Source organism: Phaenicophaeus curvirostris, chromosome 4 (genome assembly GCF_032191515.1).
Source record: "Phaenicophaeus curvirostris isolate KB17595 chromosome 4, BPBGC_Pcur_1.0, whole genome shotgun sequence".
Taxonomy (NCBI): domain Eukaryota; kingdom Metazoa; phylum Chordata; class Aves; order Cuculiformes; family Cuculidae; genus Phaenicophaeus; species Phaenicophaeus curvirostris.
In genome coordinates, this window is record NC_091395.1 from 68,113,323 (window position 1) to 68,137,601 (window position 24,279).

Genomic DNA, 24,279 nt, shown 5'->3' on the forward strand with positions numbered 1-24,279 from the left:
TCATTTCACTCTGAAGCCTTTCCAATACATTTGTCAATGTGTATTTCAACCAGATCATGTTTCATCTATCAACAATGAAGATGAATAGCAAAGAACAATGAAAGTTTATGCTTCTAGGTAAGCTTATTGCTTACTCTGCCTCAGCATTGCAGGATCTGTTACTCTCCAAGGCATTCTTTAAAAGGGTGTAAGTCAGCATGAGCTCAGACTCATTGGATGCATGCACAAGGGTCCATCTTTTCTTGATTTACACAGAAGTTCCCTGATCTCCTATCCTGGGTAGCCGTGAGAGACAAAAGGTGTGAACGTCTCTCATTTCAGGGAGCAGAGCTTTTCCCACTGCTACTGCAGCTAAAACTAGTCTGAGCTCGCAATAAACGCATGACAGAAAAGAGTCTCCAGTATGTGTAGAGACTTCCTTTACAGGCATCTTGCTTCATCAGATAAAGCACTGAAACCCACCCAGGTATTCTGAAAGCAAGAAGGCAAATATTCCAATGCAAAATGAAACAAACACCATGCAGAGAGCTTTGAAGGATGTCCCACATAAACTCACACCGCTTTCAAAGGAAGATTTGGTTTATCTTTCAGTGTCTCCCTGTGCTGCTGAAAATCTCAAGAAATACCTAGGAAGGCGGCCAGGTGGTCACAGAGTGCACTGAAGAAAGCAATTGCCAACTTTTCCACTCTCTGGTGATGGGAATGGGCAGTCTAATGCATGGGAGCTGGAGACTGTACGGCAGCAGCCTCAGGATCGGACTGTTCCTGGCTTGAAGCAAATTGCTTCACCTTTTCATGCACTAATACCTGTCTGTGAAAGTGAGAATAACAGCATCCACTGTAGCTTCCAGAATTTGAAAATTAATGAACATAAACCACAACTGAATTATAAGGGGTGCTATATGTCTATAATTCTATGTAATCTAATCATACACTTATAATATTTATCTAGTTTTCAATATCTCTGTTTTGGCTTATGATTCAATGCAACAGCAGATGATGCATGTCACTAATTTGTAACAAATAATTGATTCAAATAGTTATGCTGCTTTCTGATTTGTTAAATAGCTATAAAACCTCTGGACTGACAGCACCCAGCACTGAAATAAATCTCCACTGAAACCATCGCCTGATTATGAAACATATAAACAATCTGTCTGACTCAAAAACTAGGCAGAAGTGGGGAAGAATTTGCATCCTTTTGTAATGAATTAAACCTAATAGAAATTTAATATGTAAAACAGGAATGGATTTAAGCCTGGGAAAACAGTGATATATATATATATAGCACAAAAGAACTCATGAAGTTGCATTCTAACATAAGGATAGTACACTCCATTCACTGAAACTAAACTTAATTTTTAATATTTTTTTTCTTCAGCGTATCTTTACACCTTTGTGTTTGCAAATACTTTGATCAATCAAGTTCAAACTGAAGAGATTTGTTTGTTACAAAAGCTAATGTAAAAATCTATCTTCTGAGTAAGTTGAGTTCCTTCCCGTAAAAGTTTAAATCCAGAAATCTCTAAATTCTACAAGCATTTTCTTAAACCTTGAAAAGTAATATCCTAGATAAGAGGAAGAAATGGCTACTTTTCCATTTGATTTTTCTATTGATTATCTTTAATTCCAGCACAGTAGTTACAATTTGCAGACTCATGTATTTAGGAAATGTATTTAGGAAACATGTCATCAATAGGTATTGGAAAGAAATTCCAGTGGCAACAAGCAAACTTCAGTGCTATATTAATTTGACAGGAAAGCAACTTTTTTAACTACCTTGAAATTTTTTTCCTGTGAGGGTAGTTAGGTACAGGAACAGGTTGGCCCCATCCCTGGAGGAGTTCAAGGTCAGGTTGGATAGAGTTTTCATCAACCTGACATAGTGGAAGGTGTCCCTGACCATGGCAAGGGGCATTGGAATTGGATGATGTTTAAGGTCCCTTCCAACCTAAGCCATTCCATGATTCTATGATGATTCTGTAGAGAGCCAGTAATAGGGAGGGGGCAGTTTCTGGAGCACCTGAAGCACCCAGTGTGAGCTGATAGAAGAGATAAACAAAGCAATGGAGATTTCTGCAGTAGTTAAGGAGTGAGCTGAAAGCCTGTGAGCTGCTGTACCATATATCTACCACATCTTCCCTTCAAACAGCCTCCTAACTGAAAATTATACAGCAAAATAAATTGTAGGGATTAATGCCCTTATAAAAGAAAACTAACTGAAACCACTAATCCAAAAGCATTCTAGTGGATTACAAAATAACATTGGCAAACATATACCAAAAACTTAAGAATCATTATCTTTGTTCCACTGTCTTCTTCAGAAGAAAAAGATTTAAAACTTTCCTTCCAGTCTCCAGAGCTGAATTTCCTTTACTAAGGCGCCTTTTTAGTGGAAAGCTGCAAACACCCCCTGTCAGTGAAACAAGCACTAGAAAGGTGGGTTTATTACTACTTTTACCTCAAACTCCTCCAGTTTAACCCTCAAAGATGTGACCAAGAGCTTTTTCCTGTATATAATTATACTTTCTGCTATTCTGTCATCTTTCTTTTCTAAACCTCTTCAGCCTACTTCTGACATACAACAACACATCTCCTTATATAACCATAAACCTTCCACAATTAACATTCCAACTCATACTTTCTTTAAAGCGACAGTACCCCTCTAATTCCATTACCCCTAGCCTAAGTAGGAAAAGAAACAACTAAAAAACATGAAGAGTTTTTCAAAAATACCTTCAACAACTATTTTCTTCATCATAACCAAAATACTAGCCAAAACATATTGCTACCTACACTTCAATCCAAGGAAATCCTAAAACATCTAATCCCCTGTGCAGTTCTCCCAATACTACCAAACCTACCATCTGCTGTAAACCATAACCACAGTGACACAAATCCAAACAGGGTTTCCATGTGCCACTTTCTACCTCTTTATTGGTTTAATCATGAAAAGCACCAAAATTTGCCGCAACTCAACCATCCCACTGATTTACTTTATTACAAATATACAGACACAAAATATCACCCTCACATTCGATACAGTTTTCACTTCTTCATCACATTTATCACTGCCAAAGTGGCTGTGTCTGGGTCCACTTTGTAACTTTCTCTGTACAGAAAGGCAAGTATTACCACTCATGGTTGAATAATTAATTCTGAATATTCACCTGAAGCCTGGATTCAGAGCTCTCTCAGCAAAAACTGTCTCCAAAGTGAATGCAATTACTTGTTTAATACAAGTCCTTATTTCTAAAAGTAAGTGCATATTTAAGTGCAATTAATATCAATAAAACTTCATTAAAAATGCGTCCTTGAATAATTTTAAACAGCACCTGTTTTGGGATGTATTTGTTGGTGATGCATATAATTTCCTTTGGAATTATTTTAATGGCAGCTCTTTCTTTGGTACTGAAAATTTCTTCTAGGGCCAGAAAATAGTGTATTACCACAAAGACCAGAAATCTATGTTAGAAACAGTCTTTTCTATATCAATCTCATTTTCTACAGATATCTCCTATGTTACATTTATCACCTTCCATATTTTTTTTTTAAGTCATCTCACAATTTGCCAGTAACTCCACAGCTATTATAATAATGGCTTGGCAATTTAGGTACACACACATATAATGATTGTTTGCAAGAGAATTTGAAGAGCAATGACAAGATTATTTTCGAGTCCTGACAGGGACTCCGTAGTCCAAAAAAAGAAACAACTAATGGACATTTAAATAGGTATCTCTCAAATCACAGAAATTATTATAATCTTCTGTTGCTCACTGTTCAGAGGGGAGAAATGAAATTATAAGTCAGTAGATTTTAAGCTAACAATAGAAAATACAGTTTAAAATCATGTCTATTTAAATTCTGGATCTTCTTGACACAGCATGCTGTGAAAGGAAAGATATAAAGGAGTCCTAAAAAGTTTAGACAAATTCATGGAAAACAGGTAAGAGTTTATCACATATGATGGTCCAGTCATCTGCTAGGAAAATTCTCAGCCAAAAATATTTCTCAGTAATTTCCTGATTACATTATACCTCAGTAATCTGCTTTGCCAGTGTTCAGGTCACAATAGTACTTAGACGGCACTTCATTTGCTAGTATTTGTGAGTGTGCTATCAAGGTAAATTAGATGATTTTCCATTAGAAACATATGAAGACTGGCTATCCTTTGTAGAAGTCAAGCACAGAGGACATCAGTGAGACTTCAAATACACCACAGCCCCAAAAAAACTTGGGGTACTTAGTGTTTATTAAATTGATACTTTTCTTTTTTAAAAAAAAGAAGGCATTTTTTGACCACAGCTTGGGTTTAAGGTTGCCTATATAAATTAATAATTTAGAATAAAGTACATTTTGGAGACACTGTAACTTTCTCTGAATCAAGCATCATAACCATGAACTATTCAGACTAACAGGTAACCTCACAATTCAGTCCTGTTAGACAAGGGAAACGAGACACAGGAAAGCAAAGCAAAGGAAAAAGCCAGCTGTGATCACAGCATCAAATTGAAGGGTTGAAGAAAAAAATAATCCAACATATATTTAACAAGCAGTTCTATGTACTTTGAGAGTGCAAGCTCTCACCAGAATGCCATTGCCCTCATCTGATGATACTACCAGGTGTATAGACCCCAGCACTAATTTATTTGCAGTAATTTAGAATGACTAATTCCTAGCTAAGAGTTTTTCCATTTATAAAATAATTTGCAAGGCTCTGACACATAAACATAATCCTTCAGTTCATGGTTTGGGGTGGGAGGGTCAGGCAGCCGAATGCATAGGGATTGTAAGCATCTAAAGCCATTTGTTTAGCAAACTGAATGTTTGCTTTATTATTTTCAAGTAATCAAAGCTCACCTGCTTATTTCTTTTTTTTAAACTGGTCAGACAGAAACCAGTATTACAGCTGTAACACTGGCAACCTGGTATTTATAATCCGGGCCACACTGGGAGCTGTTTATGCACAGTGGTGCAGCTTTGGGCAAGGGAAGCTGATAATGAACTAGGAATCGGAAAAGCAGAGTTATTTGAACACAAGCAGCGCACAGTCATCCCCAGGATGCCAGATCACATGTGCACCATGCACATGCAGCCTCCAGATTCATGCAGCAACAGTCGAAAAGCCTGGCACGATTCTCCCTAGGGCAGCTAAAGGACAAAGACAATGAGCTGCAATGTTGCTCCTTAGGAGGGACTTTAAAGAGTCACCAGTGTATTTTATATGATTCATCAAGTATCTGGTAAGTGAAGATTCAGGATCGGTTCAGAAGCCGTTCAGTTTGTCAGTTCACTCCTGCTCTTTGTTATTCCACTCCTACTGCTGGTCTCCCAAACAGAATTTTTTTTTCAAATTTGAATAAATGGCTACACCATTTGTTAACCATCAGAATAACAGAATAGAACACCAGATACCAACACCAGTGTTCATTACCATGCTTTTTTAACCCCACTACCCATTCAGACCAATTAGGTGCCCACCTAATTGGTGTCTTGTCTTCAGTTTTGATGAGCCCTGGGATTTATGTTCTTAAAAGGACACAGCCAGAGAGTCAATAGGATCGCAGGTAAGTATGACTGAATGTTTATTATAATTTATGCTTAAAGCCTGTTCTATCTGAAAAGTAGTCACTGACATAACTTCAGGATTTATCATGTGGGTAAGCTTTACAAGAGGATTTAACCCCTGCAGTGAGAAATGTTAAATCTTCTGGAGGACAATAATATCAAAAACTATGCAGCATTTCATGAGGAGCAACACAGAACTGACATGTAGGCACCAAAAAGCAGATCTCTCTGCCCTGACCCACCCATGCAAGTACAGACTTTCAGGTAAACTGTATTGGGCTACATGTGCAATTAATTTAAAGTAAAAGGTAAACTAAAGAAAGACTGTGCATTTTGTCTTTATCTACTTCCCACAACAACCTAGTGCTACCAAATACAGACAACTGCTAAATGTTGTCAGAGCATTAATCCCTCCTTTATGAGGGGACAGCATAAACTGTATGGATCTGTGGGGTAGCATTTGCACTAGAGTACAACTCGCCAACTGATCCTGCAAAATGGAAGCATCCTGCTTATTTTATGGGCATGAGTAATTGGATTAAAATTCCCGTGCTTAGTTTTCCACAGAGTTAAAGACATGAACAAATATTTTTAGAATCAGGGTCTTAGTGGTGAAGAGTGTGTTATGTTTTACACTGAAGGAATATATTAAACACATGTTCTGTGCAACTCTTCAGTTGTTACAAGAGATGTATGCAAAGGCAGAATACAATGGAGGCAAAAAACACCAGCTTCACAGCCAGATAAAAGCTCCGAATTCTCTACCTGCTGGTAGGTTATTATACTTACCAATATTGCAATATTTTCCTGCATAATTTCCTTTGCAATCACATACTATTTTCCCAGTGTAAGTAACCATTTTACATTCTCCACCATTCATGCAAGGATCATGAAAACAACCTACAAGCAGAAACCAAAGATCAAACCAAAGGAACAAACTATTCAGTACCATCAGTCCATTTTGACATACTTTAGTACACCTCCTCTCTTCATATAAATTTTGGGGAAGTTCTTCCTTTTTTTTCTCATCTCAGACCTACACTTCATATAAACTGAAGAAAAGGAAACTGCTGATTTCTGCCTACAGAGGTCTGTCTCATTGTTTTTTCTTTTATTGGATAATGTCTGCCTAGCTATTGAAAAATATTATCAATGAACAATAGGTAAAATGGGGGTGGCGATTATTATTACTAGTGGTGATGGCATTAACATTTCTTTCTGTACAGAGGGTTCTGCCAAGTCCAAGACTGCCACTGAGCTGTATTAAAATTTATAACAGCATATCTAGGAGGGAGCTATTTAGGATCTATGACCGGAAAGTATTGAGTCCTATCAATCTTCCCAACTCTACCATGGATTCCAAATATCCTGGAAGGCCACCGACTGTCTCCATGATTTACTTTCCAGTTCTGTAAGGTGGGAATAAAGCACATCCCTATTTCAAAGGGGTCTTTAACTCAGCACTGTAAGTTATGTGGGTGTCTAGGCAGGGTAAAAGTCAATCAGAGTGAATAACTGAACAGCCATACATAGCTCATGTATAGGTGAGGTATATGGTTTGCTTCCCACCATCTCTTCTTTCATCAGATGGATGACCACCCAAAGCACACGCCCTGCAACTAGCTGGCCCTCTGTGTTGGAGGAGCATTGAGTAGACTTCAAAATACAAGCATCATGCCTGCCAGGAATGGCTATATCGGGTCAAAAATCATGAGGACTCTGGGGTTGATGCAGGGCAAATGGAATCTTGGAGGTGGGTAGAGTTTACATGCTGCCAACTCAAGAATGGGATAGACTTGGGAAGAAATCCAAGATATGATTGTAGGTGTGCAGGGGAAGGGGAGGGGAAGGTGTGCCTCTCGGGCATGTTACAGTTTTGGAAGAGACCCCATAAGGTCAGGCATTTTACACCTGTATCCATTGCATTTTCTCACATGCTGCAGTTCAGGATCGCATTCATGGTGAAGAAGCACTGCTTAAAATTCAGCTTAATGCATAAAATTGCTTTCTTCAATAAGGGTGGATATGTTAAAGCAATTTTTTGGGTAGCATTATTGTTCACACATGGAAAGGTAAGGGAAGGGTACATGAGCTGCAAGAGCAATATTACTGAGTGTAACATAGCTCAGGCTTTGATATCCATAATGTCCTTTATCTCCACTCCATGCAGGCCAATAATTGTAATATAAAATAGTGTCTTACTTCTGTATTCGACACTCTCGCACTCGATCTGGCCGTTCACACACACACAATGCTCCACAGCTCCTTGTTGGACTCTTGACCAGCTCATGCCCACATCAAAGAACTCGTAGAGGCTGTTGTCAAAACATTTCTCTAAAAGATAGTTTAAAAAAAAACAACACAGGCTCTCTGAGGTTATTTCTTGTAAGGAATGGGACCACACACTCAGTCATTCCCTGCTCATGTCTTTTTTCCTGTTAAGTAGATACATGTTTGTTGACAGTTGGTGCTTCCTAAGCAAACCAGCCTCCACAGTGTGGAGCCACAAAGCTATTACAGCAACAGCTCCAGGCAGAAGTGGCCTTATCCTAAAGCCCAGTGAGCATGACAGCATCAACATTACTTAAGCCCTTCCAAATCTTCATTCAGCAAACACAAAAAATAAAATCAGTGGTATAAACTTGTCTGTCCCAGCTTACTACATCATCCACAGATGATGGGCTGTGCCAGAAACAGCAGAGCACCCGAAATGAAAAGGCTTCTTTGCTTATGCTGGAAGGGCAGTCTAGAGCTGCAGGGAAAGGCAAGGACAACTGAACACCCTCTGTGTAAAAGCTTCATTCCTCACTTGGCATGCAGTAAATTGGGAGGGACAGCACCATAAAACTGGAAAAATCACCCAAGTAAAGCCTTTTGGTCTGACTCTCCTCCTTTGCAAGCGACTTCTCTGAAGGTGGAGTAGCTGCCCAGTTGTAAAGCTGACATCAAAAGAAAAGTCATAATTGACCTGTGTGTGCATATACATAAGGGACAAGGCATCACCTGAAATTTTGTTGCTTTTTCATGTCTCCCTGCTCTACTTCCTATGTAATATCCAAACTAGTAATTTCCAAACATGTAAATGATATTTAAGTCTTAAAACAGCAAAGGGGGAGGAAAAAGCTCTTTGTGTTTCCCATAGCTCAATACCTCATTGGCTCAGAGCATGCTTGGATTTATAATTGTATAATCAAGCTATTTTCAGCTGTCAGTAATAGATTGTCTGTCATAACTATTTGGAAATCCACCTACACAAACATTCATGCTGCAGTGGTCTCTCCCATCACAACAGCACTACCTTTTCATTAAGCAAACATTAGCAAGCTCTACTTACTGCTCATCTTTCATGTTATAACACTCGTGGAAGAAGACACTTACTCATCCCACAGTCCTCGCCTGTGAATTCCTCAGGACAGGTACAGTGGTACATCCTATGGCCATGAGCAAGAGAACAGGTCCCTCCATTCTGGCAAGGGTTGCTTGCGCAGTGATCTAGACAGACCAATAATAAGTTGTTGTTAATATCACAGAATCACAGAATCACTAGGCTGGAAAAGATCCACTGGATCATCAAGTCCAACCATTCCCATCAATAACTAAGCCAAGCCCCTCAGCATCTCATCCACCCATCCTTTAAACACCTCCAGGGAAGGTGACTCAACCACCTCCCTGGGCAGCCTGTTCCAGTGCCCAATGACCCTTTCTGTAAAGAATTTTTTTGGTTTTTATGTCCAGCCTGAACCTCCCCTGGCAGAGCTTGAGGCCATTCCCTCTTGTCCTGTCCCCTGTCACCTGGGGAAAGAGGCCAGCACCCTCCTCTCTACAACCTCCTTTCAGGTAGTTATAGAAAGCAACAAGGTCTCCCCTCAGCCTCCTCTTCTCCAGCCTAAACAACTCTAGTTCCCTCAGCCGCTCCTCATAAGACCTGTTCTCCAGCCCCTTCACCAGCCTCATCACTCTTCTCTGGACTCGCTCCAGAGCCTCAACATCCTTCTTGTGGTGAGGGGCCCAGAACTGAACACAGGATTCGAGGAGCGGTCTCACCAGTGCCGAGTACAGAGGGAGGATAACCTCCCTGGACCTGCTGGTCACGCCGTTTCTGATCCAAGCCAAGATGCCATTGGCCTTCTTGGCCACCTGGGCCGCTGCTGGCTCACGTTCAGTCGCTGTCAACAAACACCCCCAGGTCCTTCTCACCCAGGGTTTTGGTTTCAAGCTGCAGAGTTTATATTTATCCAGCTTTTCAAAACTATATAGGAAATCACTGAGCTGAACTTTCTCCGTCTCAGAGTGATTTATCCAAAGGTGGTAGGCTGCAGCAGGTGTGAAGGAACCAGAGCTGCCACTGTAGTGAGGAAGAAGATGGGGCAAATGCCCACAAGATGGAGCTGTGTCTTTACACTGGGGAGGGAGGCAGCAGCTCTGCCTCTGCCCACGTTGCTTCGTGTTTCGACATCAACGACCAGGATTCTACAGCTCTCCTATTACACAAAGGACAACCCTCGACAGAAGAAATTTCTATGGATTTGGGGATTTTGTCTAAAATTAATGGACAGTTAGAACAAAGGGGAAAAATGGGAAGCATGCAACAAAGTGGGGGGAAAAAAATCATTGAAGAAAAAACAATGGTCATCCAAGTAAATCAGGTCAAGCAGGATTAAAATGGCCTAATTTAATGTATCTCAGCTTTTTAAGAAATTTTCTAAATCATAGGAAAATAGGGTGGGAGAAGAGGGGGAGAGTCAGGACCTCTTTCTCATCCTTGTGATGGAAGTTTTTCTTTTGCAATGCAAAATGTGTAAGAGTCTTGCTGGCCAGCCGTTGTTCCTGATATCAGGGTACATCTCCCATGAAGTCAATCAACGTCATGTTTTACACCCACTTTTGAGCTGGCCCAACAGCTTGAACGCATTCAAATCCTCTTTTTTAATGCTAGTCTACCTCTGCGAGGACAACTGTAGATTTACTCAATCCAGGTGCTCCTTCAGCTATCGTATGTGGTCCTAAGCAGAAACACGGGCACTCACGTACAGGGCTAGAGTGAAGCACGAAAGGCATAGACTGAGTTTTGCTACAGCAGTAAATGTAAAGGTTCCCCTGCAAAGATCCAAATATTTACTTCAGAACAGAGTGGTGTAATTGATACCAGATAGCAGACCTGGGTGTATTCACTGTTAGTTTCACTCCAGGACAACATCAAGGGAAAGCAAGTAAGTGCAGTGGTGTTCTGACTGTTCCTGCAGGTAGATATGATCTCCAGACCATCTTCTGGTACAGTGGTACTCAAGTCACTTTCTGTACTCTTGCTAAATCTGCAAAGAGCACTTCCAGTCCTCTGTCACTTTCCCAGTCAGACTCCATCACTGTGTCCCACCCACCAACTCAACCTGACTTCTCCAGGATATTCTGCATCCCTCCCCACCTTCCATGGAGTACAGGAACAACTCAGAGTCACAAGCACGTGGACACATCACAGTTCCCTGCAGGGAATCCTGCCCATTCTTAACCAGCCATTAACTGGGGAGTGCCAAGTCCTTGAAAGCTCAGCCAACATCTAAAGCCTCCCAGCAGTATCTCCCCACTTTCACAGGAAAGACACTGCGTACTTGCTAGCAATCACCTTGCCTTCAGCTTCACCTCTCTGAGCCTGTGCTGAAGGAGCAATAACCTTTTCTTGCCTTTCTGACCATATCTTCACACAGAAACTTCTTGTTTCTGCCACCCACCTTTCCCAGAACTAGGACTGCTCTTCCCCAGGCCCCCTCTTGGGATGATGCCTCTTCCTCCTGCCCATGTAACCCACACTACTCTACTTCTTCTTTCTATATCAGTCTAAATGTCTCTTAAAAAAACTCGCTGTCTGGTGGTTTTCTCCCAAGTCTGGGCCTCCCTGGGGTTTTGGCCACTTGTCCAAGACTTACAGACATTCAGAGCAGTAGTCCTAACAGACTGCCCAAGATCCAGAAGTCCCACACATGGAGGCACATGTTTGTACATATATACGAACTACACACAGCCCAGTTGGCCCATATTTATGAAGGAGTCACATCGGGTAGATACTACACACAGTATCCACAGAGATCACCAGGGCAGGAGTGGAGGATCCTCTAGAAACATGAAAACAGGAATAAAGCTCTCACTGACTTCAGGGTGGGTTTGAACAAGCAGCTTGGGTGTGGTTAGAGTGAGATCTTCCTCCAGCAGAGCTTTCATATCTGAGCTTCCTTACATCCTGAAGCTAAACGCTCTTTGGTTAAACCTTCTCCTGAAACTGGCATTCATATTTTTCTGGATCAATGCCTCCAATACTTGCTTAACTCTAATCTGGAAGCAGTTCCAATGGTTTCAAGTTGACTCCCCATATACACATGGTATTTTTGGCCTGGAGAGAGTTTATGCTTCAGCTTTTGCTTTCAAGCAGCTCCTTCCCTATCCCTGTTCACAGACTCTTCACTAATCTCTCATATCCAAAGGATACTCTCTTCCCACAAAATTTTATTTTTTCCTGTTTTCCAAGTGTCTATAAAGTGGTTAAGATTCCCCCAAAAATTCAGTGTTTCAGTGGATATTTTTCACAACAAAATCATATATTTCCAACATTTTAAAGGTCCGTATCAGTCAGTTTGACAGCTTCTTTGTTCCTAGCTATCTTCTGCAGCAGGTTAACTTCCCTTCTGTTAGATTGAAATTACCTTTAGCCATTATGACACTCCTTCCTTTCAACCTCACCATAAACCTTTCCTTTTTAAGCTATGGCTGGTGATCTGTTAAATCTTTTCCAAGTTCAAATACAGTGCCTGCTGCTTAAAAACAAAAAAAAATATACTTACATTTATAAATAAATAAACAGCTAAAGACTTTTTATTTAATTTTATAAAATTCTCAATGCTTTCAGAAATAGTCTTCTCTATTTAGTCTTCTTCTCCTAGTCTTCTAGTAACAGCCAGCAGTGATGTCTTCCAGCTACCTCATCCTTTTTTGTGTTTTCTTTCCACTCTCACACATATAACTCTCTTGTTCTGGAGAAAAAACAGTAGCCAGGACAAGCCCTCACTAGTCCTAGGGTACATTGACAAGGATATCCCTTAAAGAAGGGCAGGGAGGCAGGGTGGCTTTAATTTTGCAAACCACCCTATGCAACGCTGCGGTGGGTAACAGCCAAAAATGAGCCAGAAAGACTAAAAAAGGCTCAGGGGCAGCCAGCTTGCTGCAGACATGGTGAGGAGCAGTTGGCAGGGAAATGGTGATGGCCAGAGTGAGGGACAGACGTGGCACAAAGCACCCCCAGAAATGCAACACTAGGCTTGGAGATCTGCTTCTCCAGCTACTGTAAAAAGCCTCCTTGAGTCAACTAGCCACCACAGTGACAGCCAGCGTTTCAGTGGAGGATTAAAGCAATCATCAGTTACTGCTTCCTACATTTTATGCCCAGGGAGGGCACTCATGAATAAGGAAGTGCGGTTCTTATAACCTGACTCTTGTAAACATGAACAGTCTATAAATACTGCTTGTGTCTGACACACTTGCACTACAAAGGCACATGCATTGCTTGCTTGTTTTGGATTAGATCATTCATCTCTGATCTACTGTTAATCTGTTCTAAAGCCAGGTAGGAAAATAATTTCAAGTTGTTAAGCTTAAAATGATAATGTTATGCACTGCTTAATTTTAGACTCTCAGCATGATTCAGCTAAAACCGGCTTTTCAGTCACTCTGGTAGATTGTAATCAGCTTGGCAGAGAGACTCCTGACATGACAGAGAACTCGCTGGGGATGGTGGAAAATGCCCTTCAATGGAAAGTGGAAAGCAAACACCTATAGGCATCTGGTCGTATCCTGCAGATTAAACAAGGCAGGTCACGTATGAAAGTAGTGAGAAGGAGAAAAGACAAACATGATCAGCATTTTGACACAGATCCAAAAAAAACCTCAGAGGCATCAAATCAGATCAGTGCAACACCTGATTTTCAGCACTCATCTGCCAATATAAAAATTGTGAATTAGCTATATGTGTTCCTTATGAAATGAGATTCCAGCTCATGAAACATCAAGTAGAGGAGACAGAGACAAACAAGGGCCAGCTATCAACATGCTCCTGAGGACAGGGATGCATGTTCCCCACCAAACTGCTTGGAACATGATGCTTTCACCCAGTATGTCAAATAAAACAGCTTATATAGGAAGAAGAGTTTGCCACAGACCTTGGCTTCCCTTTTAGACAGACTTTTGCAATGAGGTAATTGTAGCACTAGAGTGTGGTGTCCACATGAAACCATAGCACTTCTCAGCTAAGTAACCCTTTCATTGTCCCTCAGTACTCCTACAGTAAAGGCTTCTGTCATCTTGTCTTCTCTGATGCAGCCCAAAGTCCAAGGAATTCTGGTTTTGAAGGTCTGCGCTTTATCCTAAGATCTCAAGGAAGGACAGCTGGAAGTGATGGCTGTGTTTTGTACAGGGTGTGAAATGTTCTGTACCTTCTAAAAATTAACTGTTCAAAGAGACAGAAAATGTAGCTGATTAAATGAGGGGAAAGGCACATTCAAGCCATGCGGAAGGAGAAGACAAATGCCTCTGTACTTTCAACTCCTGCAGGATCTCAGATTTCCATGTTGGCATAACTATAATTTCTTTCCATTACTTCAAGTTAGTCAACAGAGAGTGAATTAAAGACTGTGTGAAATTCACAGTCACAGATTGATCCCAGAAACAGCTAAGGTGAAGATTTGTTCTGCGTACACCAAATAAAAGTAGCACTGAAGGCACTATCCATCCTTACTGTGGGTGGCAAACTAAGAGCCAGGTATCTGGAGAAAGTCGGTAATGGCTTGTCTTACCCGAGTAGTCTCTGTGCAGCAAAGCGCAGTGTCCCCATCTCCTGTCCCGGTCGTAGTTATGTGTTATTGAACACCTGAAAAGAATTAAAGATGCAGTTTAATGCAGCTTTAATGCGGCTTGAAACAACCTGGGTGTTTGCACTGGAACTATGTGGCCTTCAATATATGGCAACTTGGAAATTCATATTTTTTTTTCAAATTAGTATGTGTATCATTCAAACTCTCTTAACACCAAAGGAAAAATATGCTTTATTTTGTTAAGGGTGCTCTGCCTCACTTCTCTCAGATTAAAAACAGACTAAGAATAAACTGTGGTAGCAGGATCCAGGATCTCCAATGAATCCCCTCAAATAAAACCCAACTTTATTTCTGTTTCTAAGATTAGAAAATGAAAGACAGAAATAAAAAACAAAACTAAAGCAAATAAGTTATGTCTCCTTTATTCATTACAAAACAAGCAAAACAGGACCTAACTTATTTTTTATGTCTGTCAGTTATTTTAATAATCTGTGGTGGCAAGAGACTGTCCCCAGGGGGACTTTTTCCTGGCTTTCTGCTGCAAAAGTACTTTACACTCAGTTCCTTTAAAGTATTTCTATTTTTTACCTTGCCAGACAAAATGAGGAAATAACTGACATAGGGGTGATTTCCAAATGCACAGATAAAACCTCTCTTTTTTGCAGAGCAGTGGGCTGAATCCTGCACACCATGCCAACCATGGGAATCCTACCAAGAGCAACTTTGACAACAGTTTTATCCATGCATTTTCCTTGCCGTCATCAGTCTGTTGTCTACAAGGCTCATAACACACTAAGTTGCTATTCTCCATTTGCAGAGGTAGACTTCTAGGCTTCCCTGAGGCCATACAGGGAGTGTGTGACTCAACCAAGGCTGAACCTTGGAGGTCCACATCCTGTCCCAATACACCATCCACCAAAACATCCTTCCTTACCAGTTTTAATGCAACACAATAAATATAAGCTGCAACTACACCGGAAAATGAGCAGCTACACTGCAATGGAAGAAATAGGTATTTGATTTAACATGCCTGATAATCTATTTTTATTATGTGGGGGTTTATCATACCTTGAACAGTTGTGTTATCAAATATTTTTCACCCTAAGATGTCACAAGCTAGACTGAAATTTTATTGTAGAGCATTTCAACCATTTTAGCTGCCCTACTTTGCTTCTTAATTATATGCTATGAGGTATTTAAAATGCTTTAATTCCTACATACCATTTGAATAGGCCACACATATTAAGTTTGGTGACCTCAATTATACAAAGTGCACAAGAAGAATGGTGCTTGGTAGTCTAGTGCAGATTAATTTGATGCATTCTTAAAGAGGCTGTTTTCTCACAGGTGTTATGGCCCATGCGACTCTACTAGGAGTTAGTGGGAATTTCACTGTGCTTCTTTGGTGGGAAGTGGATTATTCTTTTTTAGAGGATAGTCTGTTACACATGAGGATTAAGATGAAGATTAAATTAAAAATGGTTCTCGGTGGTGCACTGTTTGTGTCATTGTTGGGAAAACTTTCTCTAACTGAACATTTTGTTTGTACAAGCCATGATGGATAAGAGAATCCAGACTTTTCTGAGTGACTTAATTATTGATTCAGAAGAGCAATGTTACACTGAGAAGCATGGGTGAGGCAAATGGAAAAGACAAAAACTATTTATATGCAAATTAATACACTCTGGAGTCTGTCCAGTAACAGCCAAGTTCTAAGCAAGTGGAGAATTCCATTCTTCTGCTCTTAAAAACTTGTCGTCAGAGATCCTGACAGAGGCTTCTTCCACCAGCTTTCCACAACCCACTGGTTCTCCCACCCAACACTCTTTGCAACCAGTCTTCTCCTTCCCTACCACCTTGCAGTGACTATGAAGAAGTTGGTCCTCCACTGTGAAGCCTGGTGGCTGCCTCAGGGCCAGACTTCTTGCACATTCACATAATCCTTGTATTTTTTCTGCCACATCTCTCACTGTTCCAGAGAAGCTCAGAGTATCCTCAAAGTTGCTTCACTGGACTCTCTCCTTCTCTTTTTAAAATCTCTTCTTTGTTGAGAGGCTTACCGAAAACATGACATTCTCACAGGATGCTACCTCCAGCAGCCACACCAACCAAATGGTTCATTATTTCTTCATACTATTTGTAAATGAGACCACTCTCTAAATTTGAGATAACAAATGTCTTTATGTCAGCCTGTCATATAAATTTTTTTTTAAAAAAAAATGAAAAAATAAAGACATGGATACTGAATTAATTACATCAGAAAAGTTCAGTAGTAGGGATTGATATATACAACATTTTAAATCTATGCATGGTAAACAACATGGAAATGGATGGACAAAATGGTGTATCACAGATAAGGCCTAATATATAGATGGAAAGTGGACTATTTTACCTATTAGGAGCACTGGCAGCCTTAGTAATAGGATGTTTTGGAGAGCAAATAAAACCAGCGCAAGATTAATGGAAGGAAAGAGTTATGTCACCATGCCTGGTGCTGTCACCACATTCGAGGCCTGGAGCTTCTCTCAGACTTTTTCATGTGTTGCCCTGACCCCAAGAGATGGTCAGAGTTCACCTAAAATCACCAGAGCAAACACCACCAGCACCAGCAGAACCTAGAGCCTGATACTTGTCTCTTGGCTCACCTCCCGTATCATTCTCCTTTCCAGGATTGGCATGGACTCTCCAGCTTGTTACCCAGTTGGCCAAAAAGCCCTCCTTTGCTCTGTCTTCAGTCTGTGGCCAAAGTATAAGATCTTCCTGTGCTGAAGATGATAAGATCACATCCTTCCTATACAGACCTAAGCCCACGCTTGCAACCCAGCACAACAGAGAATTGCGTATCCAGCACTCTAGCACAGGATAAGGGCTTCTCCAAGTTGCAACTCAACACCTTCCAAGTCACAGACAAAATCCGAGCCAAAATCTGTTCCTGCCATTCCCCTTGCTTGGGATCTTGAGGGATCCCATAGCACTACAGGACAGAGCAGCAGGGTGCGAACAGCATCTCAGAAGCCACAGCTTGTTTGCAATTTAGATGAACCTCCCCATTTGCTCTCACAGGTGTTCGTTGCACCCTCATTTTGTCTGCCCCTACATTGTTCTGCCTTTCTGGAGGTACCGAGGAACTTTAGCAGCAGTTCCAGCTACTTTTTCTCTTCAACACAAAAGGGGAATTTACATGACATCTTTAGTACCTAGTTAGAGGCCTCTAAATAGGAATTTATCTGTGAAAACAGATTGTAATTAAAGGGAAATGCAATACAGGATGCTGTTAAAGGAAGTTTGTTATTTGAATACTGCAATTATTTTGTCTTCTTTCCTGTCTTTTCAATAAATATTTATAAGGATACAACTTGTTTGTTGCTCTCGGAGTAAGTAAAGAGAGGTTTCTGCGGTCAAGACTCTGATTTATGTTGAAACATTTAATGTTACAGATGGACAAGGCCATGTCTGATTGCCTTTCACATTTAGCCCTTTGAATTAACACAGTAGCTTTCATAAATGAGGTTTCCAGTTTGTATTCAGATAGCCGCTGCTGTTAAATGCTTTCTGCAGCAGTACTATCTTTTTATTTAACTTAATATGATGGGCTAGCACATGGGATCTCTCATATGTAGGGTGAAAAACTTGTAATAAAATTAAAGCCAATTGGAGTAGGCTTTGCCTCATACTTTTGAGTCATACCTGTAAAGTATTACTTAAGAACTAAGGACATGGTCTCATTGAGTGCGTAATCCAGCACTCTCCTGTACTGATCCCCTTGCATTCTCTCCCAAAGAGGCAGGTTGCATCTAGCCTCCCATCATCTCCATTCTTACTAGCAGCTCACAGGCAGGCAGAAGCAGGAAGGACACGGACAGGAGGGACACAGTCCCCACCTGCTGCCTGCCAGGTCCCCTGGCATGAGTTATTCAGCATCACTCCAGCAAGGGCTAGTGCCAAGTCACACAAAAATGCAGAGTAGGTTTCCCAATTGCTATTCAGAGCTCTTTCCCCAGCATCTCACGTTAGGTTGCTTTTGACTTATGAAAGAAGAGTAAACACTGGCCAGAAGGTCATCCATGGGGTGAAATGGCCTGTCAAAATCAAACAGTTCCAGCTGTCCTCCTTCTCGTCTTCCCGCTTGTAAATGGCTTTTAAAAAGTCGGAAGCAGAAGAGCAAGTTGTCCAAGGTCACTCTAAAGTGTTCTCTAACCTTGGATCCCATCCGTTCACAGGTTTTTATAATATTTTTCCATTTCTGTGGCCTAACTAGCTAAAAACAAATACACGGAGTGTCATGTATTAACAAGATCCATCTTAAGCATGGCATGATATTAAGTGGGTACAGAGGTCAAACTCTTCGTAGCTACAGTTCATCAAAGACAGGGTTCAAACTGGAAAATTATTCTAGTTCCCTCCCTTCAGTTAAGATATTCTCATATTCTTGTTTCTTTGAGGCTTTTCTTATCAGGATTGTATCTATGGATGTGTGGGAAATTCAGAAGTGGTCTCCTATCTTGAAGCTCTGTTTGTGTATGGTTTGTGTTCTTTATATTACAGCAGCACTTACTGATGTGCCATCAGGAAGATGATACAGATCATGAAAAAAATTATACTGTCCAGTGTAAAAAATGAGAGTTCTGCCATGCATAGACGAGTAAAATAAACTCTATAAAGCATTGTCTCCACTCTGAAAACATGTAAGTGTGTGCCTTCCACAGAGCTCATCTGTGCATGTGTTTTCACATTACTGGTACCCATATATTCCCTGTTTTGTTGCCTTTGATTTCTGTCTATGTATGTCTGCCTAGTTAGTCTTGTTTACTCAGTGCTTGCTGCAGTCGAGTTCCCAGCTGACTGCTCCTATCCCAGTATGAATAATGATACTTTTAACTTCTGCATACATAAAAGAATTATCTTTGCTCAAAAAACGGGGACCTGGCCTTGAACACACTAGTAGAATAAATCATTTCCCAGAAAAGAGGAATAGTGCCTCCTCTCGTAGTAATGTACTGTCCAAAACCAGCCTGGTGCCAACCTGGATAGAAATCAGAGATGGTGAGGGGAGGGTGTAAACTTTCCTCAAAAATCAAGTGGTCTCTTGTGCAGTACAACTATGGCCCACACCAATCAATTAATCGTCAACTGACCATCATCTGATGCAATTTCAATACAAAGACCGAGGAGGAAACGTTTCTGCAGTTCTTGATCTTGCTGTGCCTGGGACCCCTCCCCTCTGAGCATGAGTCAACTTCGGGGCCATGACTGTAGTGGGACAACTGCGTAGCTTTCCTTGGGAATGACATCAAGCCCAAGTTAATGATTCTAAAAACAAGCTAAAACACTAAAAGGATGACATTTTCATTTGAATGCTGTTCATTTATGAGCAATGTTAACTTACCATTTCTTTCGGGAAAATAGATTTGATAAACACGAGTGATAAAATCTTCCACCGTACCGGAAAGGAAATTTGCATAAATTTCCATCCTCTGTAAACACTGAAATACAAGAATAAAAACTTCATCATGCAGCTGAAGTCCAACCCACAGGTATATGTTTTATATGTTATTAAATGCAATTACGAAGATAGATATCTTCATGTTTTTCAGCTGTACTTTGGGCTCTGTGTCTCTGCAAGTTCTGGTGCATAAGACAAAGCTTAAAATCCTACGTAATGAGTGAATCAATACAGATTAATGGGCTTTTCGGTAGAATAAAGATCTCAGATATTTCCAGCTAAAAATATATTTCAATTTCTGGTACAGCAAATGCCAATTATATTCATTAATTGCAATTATAATTTCTAATTATGCAGTATTGTAATAGCATATTAAATTGATTTCTGAAGTAGTATCCTTTTAGGCTGCATATCACATTGTAACATCTGTTTAAAACAATTAAGGCACCAGACAGTACAAACTGAAATAGGAACAGTCTGGAGAAAGAAGGTTTTAAAGGATGGGGGATGACAGATAATTTTGATCATGCCACCTTCCCTTTGAGATAAGCAGATTCCTTAGAAGTGGGGAGAAATCAATGGGACTGATGTCTGAAAAGGGCAAGTTTTATGTTTACTGCGTCAGTGATGGAAACTAAGGAAGGGTGGTGGGAGTCTAAGGAAGGATAGTGGGAGTCTAGCAGAAAAAAATCCTTCAAGATGAGTCTTGAGAATGAAGGAGGCTGAAGATTAAAAAAAAAAAGGACAAAGAAAAACTGTCAGAGCTTATTTAACCACTAAACTAAAAGCAATCTCTTTTTAGAGCTACAAGCATGAATGGGAGGTCAACCATTGCCATAGGAGAGAAACAGGGCGTACAACCAAGCTGGCAGCACAGTGCATTTCTATTTCTCAGTGATGATGTACAACTGCTCCTTGTCCTAAGCTTACCCCTTCCATCATGGCTGGGGCTCCTGCACACCCTTGAGATATCTGTTAACCCTCGAAAGCTCAGACTCATCATCTCAAAGAGCTGTGGAGGCCAGTTATCAGCAATATGGAAAAAAAAATAATGCATCCCTGTAGTCCAAACCCCTCTTAAACATTTGGAATTATCATCGCTCCATTTGCCATAACCATGCCCTTATCTGCCAACATAAAAAATACCTACTGCTATCCCTTTTTCAAGCTTGGTTTTCATTGTCTGAACTAATTAAGGAAACGTTCAGATATTCACCTTCTCTCTGTGATACCTCCTGTTACATTTAGGAAAGGTGTGAAAGTACATCCTCATTCAGAAGACATTTCGCATCCCAAAGGCCATTAAAGACTGTTCTAAGCTATAAAGGCAGTACTAATGGCCTGGTTCATGTGATCAATAACAGCAAAAGCACAGGACAAAAGCTTTAAAAACTGAATTCTACAATGCCTGATTGTTTAGGTGCCATCAAAACAAATGCAACCCAGCTCACCACATGGGACTCAAACCCTTCTCCCACAGAGATCAAAGGCTGTGGCAGAAATTGAACCTATTACAAACGAAGAGCTTATGTACTTTAAAGTCACAGGGAAGACGCAGCTCTGATTAAAATAAAGGGAGTTGCACATCTACCGCCACACCGTGTTATGAGTGAATATAAGCCATCCCAGCTCAGACAAACTAAAATTCCATCAGCATTTTACTATTAATCCACACCTGAAGGAAAATTACCTGAGATACCTGAGCTAATCCCAAATTCCCCTTTACACAGAAATTAATATTGGCATAACCATTCCATAATCCTTATTCATGTTGAAACAAATACAGGCTAACTACTGACTTGCATGGCATGGGTACAGACAAGCAGATCATTCTTACTGTCATGAAACCTATTGAATTTGACTTTGTACCTTGTGGGCGAGTGAACTCATGTTTTGAGCCTCTTCCTGCCTCAGATTTGTAGTGCTACAAAAAGAAAAAAAGAATGTGGATTGGAGACACAAATTCACTCCAGGAACCATCATATATAGACAAATGTGTTTTCCAGAGGGCCCTGAAATTGTGTTTCTCCCAGTGTTTCTCCAAAGATCTCATTATTTGTATGTGATTTTTTTTCTGAGGCACGGTCTGGTGAAACAGGGTAGACAAACTGGCTAGTGATAAGTCTCTGTTGAACCTGAAAAACCCTGCACAACACAAAAAAGGCCACAGCTCTGCTCCATTATATTTTTCTATTGCCAAGAGACACAAGTCCTATTTCTCTCAGCAAGAAGCATATATAAATTCTGGGACCGGTTCATGGTTACAAATAACACCCCAGCATTTGACATTTCCTGCCATTTAGCTGTAACCCCCAGGGCAATATTTTAAAAAGCAACATCTCCTTTATTTGGGTTTGCTGATCAGCAAGCAAAGAGCACTAGGCTTAGCTGATTTTAAGCTGTAGGAAATAATAAAAAACATGAAGTGTTGCTGCCAACAAAGGTGCTGACAGCTGAACTATAGTAAAATAAAAATATCACCCAAGCAGTCAAGGAAACATCACATCATGAACAGAGAACTGGATGGGGGACATAATAAGTAAGGGATAAGATGAAGCTGTTGTAAGACATGTATGGAGAGCTTGAACTGTTCTGAGGAAGAAACAAGTTTTGCACTCTACAGTGACTCTGCCAGCACTAAGCAGTCTCCCACAGCTTCAGCCAGGGCTGATGCTTTCCTCGGCAGCTCTCTGATCCGCCTGCAATGTCTAAGGAGGTACTTGCATACTTCACAGGGACAGTTAGATTATAGTGCTTCATATAAGTATCTGTAGTATCACAGGGATAGTTAGATTATGTATTTAAGTATATCTGAGCTAGTTTTAAGCTAGCTAGTAAATAAGATTAATTGTAAAGCCACACAAGTAGGGGTCCAGGCTGTTAGCTGCACTGCTAGTCCATGGTGGATGCCAGGCCACGGTGGGATTTAAGCAAACTAGCAAGGTCAAATCATCACAGCCAGGCGGAGCAGTGCTGCAGCTGCCTTGTAGGTGTACCTTCCAAAATAAGACAGAAAGCACACAGTGAAAACACTGACGGGCATGGCGTGAAAACAGGGTAAGGTTTGAAAAGAAGGAGATGGTTACCTAAGCTGACATGCTCAGTTACCAGCTAGCAGTAAAGTCTGGTGGGGTAGCACTCTCATTCCATGCTACTGTGGGTACCTGCTTGTGTCAACAAATTTCTAGGATAAATTTTCAAAGAATTGCAATTTTTGTGGTCCTTCCTCTCCTCCCATTCGTCCTTCCTCTCCTCCCATTCTTCCTCCATAGCAGTGTATGGATGTAAGCAACTTCTTTAACGGCAGATATGTATGAGACCAGCTATCCTACAGGCTCCCCACCTTAGTCAGCATTGCTGTGAGCCTTCATCTAGCAAATCTCTTTTGTTTTCATTTGAAGTGCTCTTCCATTCCGTCTGGTCGGCAGCTTCACTCATCTGACCCCAAGGCAACATTGTCCTGCCAGCCAGCACATAGGTGATCCACCACTCCAAAACAGAAGAGTCAGACTTACCATCCTTGCACAGTCACTGCTCAGAGTCAGAGCCAAGACAACAGTGAAAGGAGCACAGACTTTCATCTTTTCTCTCCTCTCTTGAAGGTTTTGCCTGGCAGAGGGAAACTTCCAGGGCTGGGCTTGAAGCAGGGGGGTGAATCAGCAACAAGCTTTAACAAGGGACTGTGGTTTACTTGACTTGAGGGTATTTTAGTTTTCTAAGTAAGCAGAGCTGTTATTGTTGTTAATCATTAATGTCTTTGTGGGTAGATGGGAATGGCATGTAGCGAGATACTCTCCCCAAACCACAGGAAGTGAAGAGTTTACAAAGGGCCTGACCCTGAGAGATGATCACTGGAGTATTCAGCAAGCATTTCAGAGCACCTCCAGAGGATCCAGTCCAATGTTGCTTGTAATCTACCATCTCGAAGTTTTCCCTGCAGGAGCTAATTAAAAGTACAGCATAGTATCAAGGAGCTCCAAGCAAGCTCACTCGGGAGATGATAGTAGGTTGCATAATACAGACCAGATCAATATTGATATCAGACACAAGAATTACTCATTAACAGGTGGTTACCTTCCCAGCCATGACTTACAACACCAGATTTTCAGCAACAAACTGGGATCGTTAAAAGAAAAAGAAAATAGATGTTACTCTAACGAAACATTTAGTGTACCGAAAAGCTCCCTTTTGCAGCCACCTGAGCAAAGCCATCTCTGTCTTGTCATGTTTGGCTGAGATAGCTGCACTGCAGCAGCATTTCTAGTAGGAATGCAGAGGGTATTGCTAAAACTGAAATTTCACTAGTGGAGTCTGTTTCAGCCCCACCTTGCCCCACAACCAAAATCCACAGGTTTGGCTGGTACAACTGTGTCTATGCTTGAACCTTTTGCCAGCCACATCCTATCAATCAGG

General features: G+C 40.9%; 1 protein-coding gene across 1 annotated transcript in view; it reads right to left on the reverse strand.

Annotated features, from left to right (window-relative positions):
• HGFAC (HGF activator) overlaps nt 1-23,590 on the reverse strand; it is a 41,727-nt gene extending 18,137 nt beyond the window's left edge. Inside the window, exons 1-7 of the mRNA XM_069856417.1 lie at nt 23,382-23,590; nt 21,736-21,790; nt 19,810-19,906; nt 14,406-14,479; nt 8,950-9,063; nt 7,774-7,905; nt 6,361-6,471 (exon numbers count right to left, since the gene is read on the reverse strand). Of these exons, the coding sequence (XP_069712518.1) occupies nt 6,361-6,471; nt 7,774-7,905; nt 8,950-9,063; nt 14,406-14,479; nt 19,810-19,906; nt 21,736-21,790; nt 23,382-23,447 (649 nt within the window). The 5' untranslated portion in view covers nt 23,448-23,590. The remainder of the gene's footprint in view (nt 1-6,360; nt 6,472-7,773; nt 7,906-8,949; nt 9,064-14,405; nt 14,480-19,809; nt 19,907-21,735; nt 21,791-23,381) is intronic.
• Between the last annotated feature and the right edge of the window lie 689 nt (nt 23,591-24,279).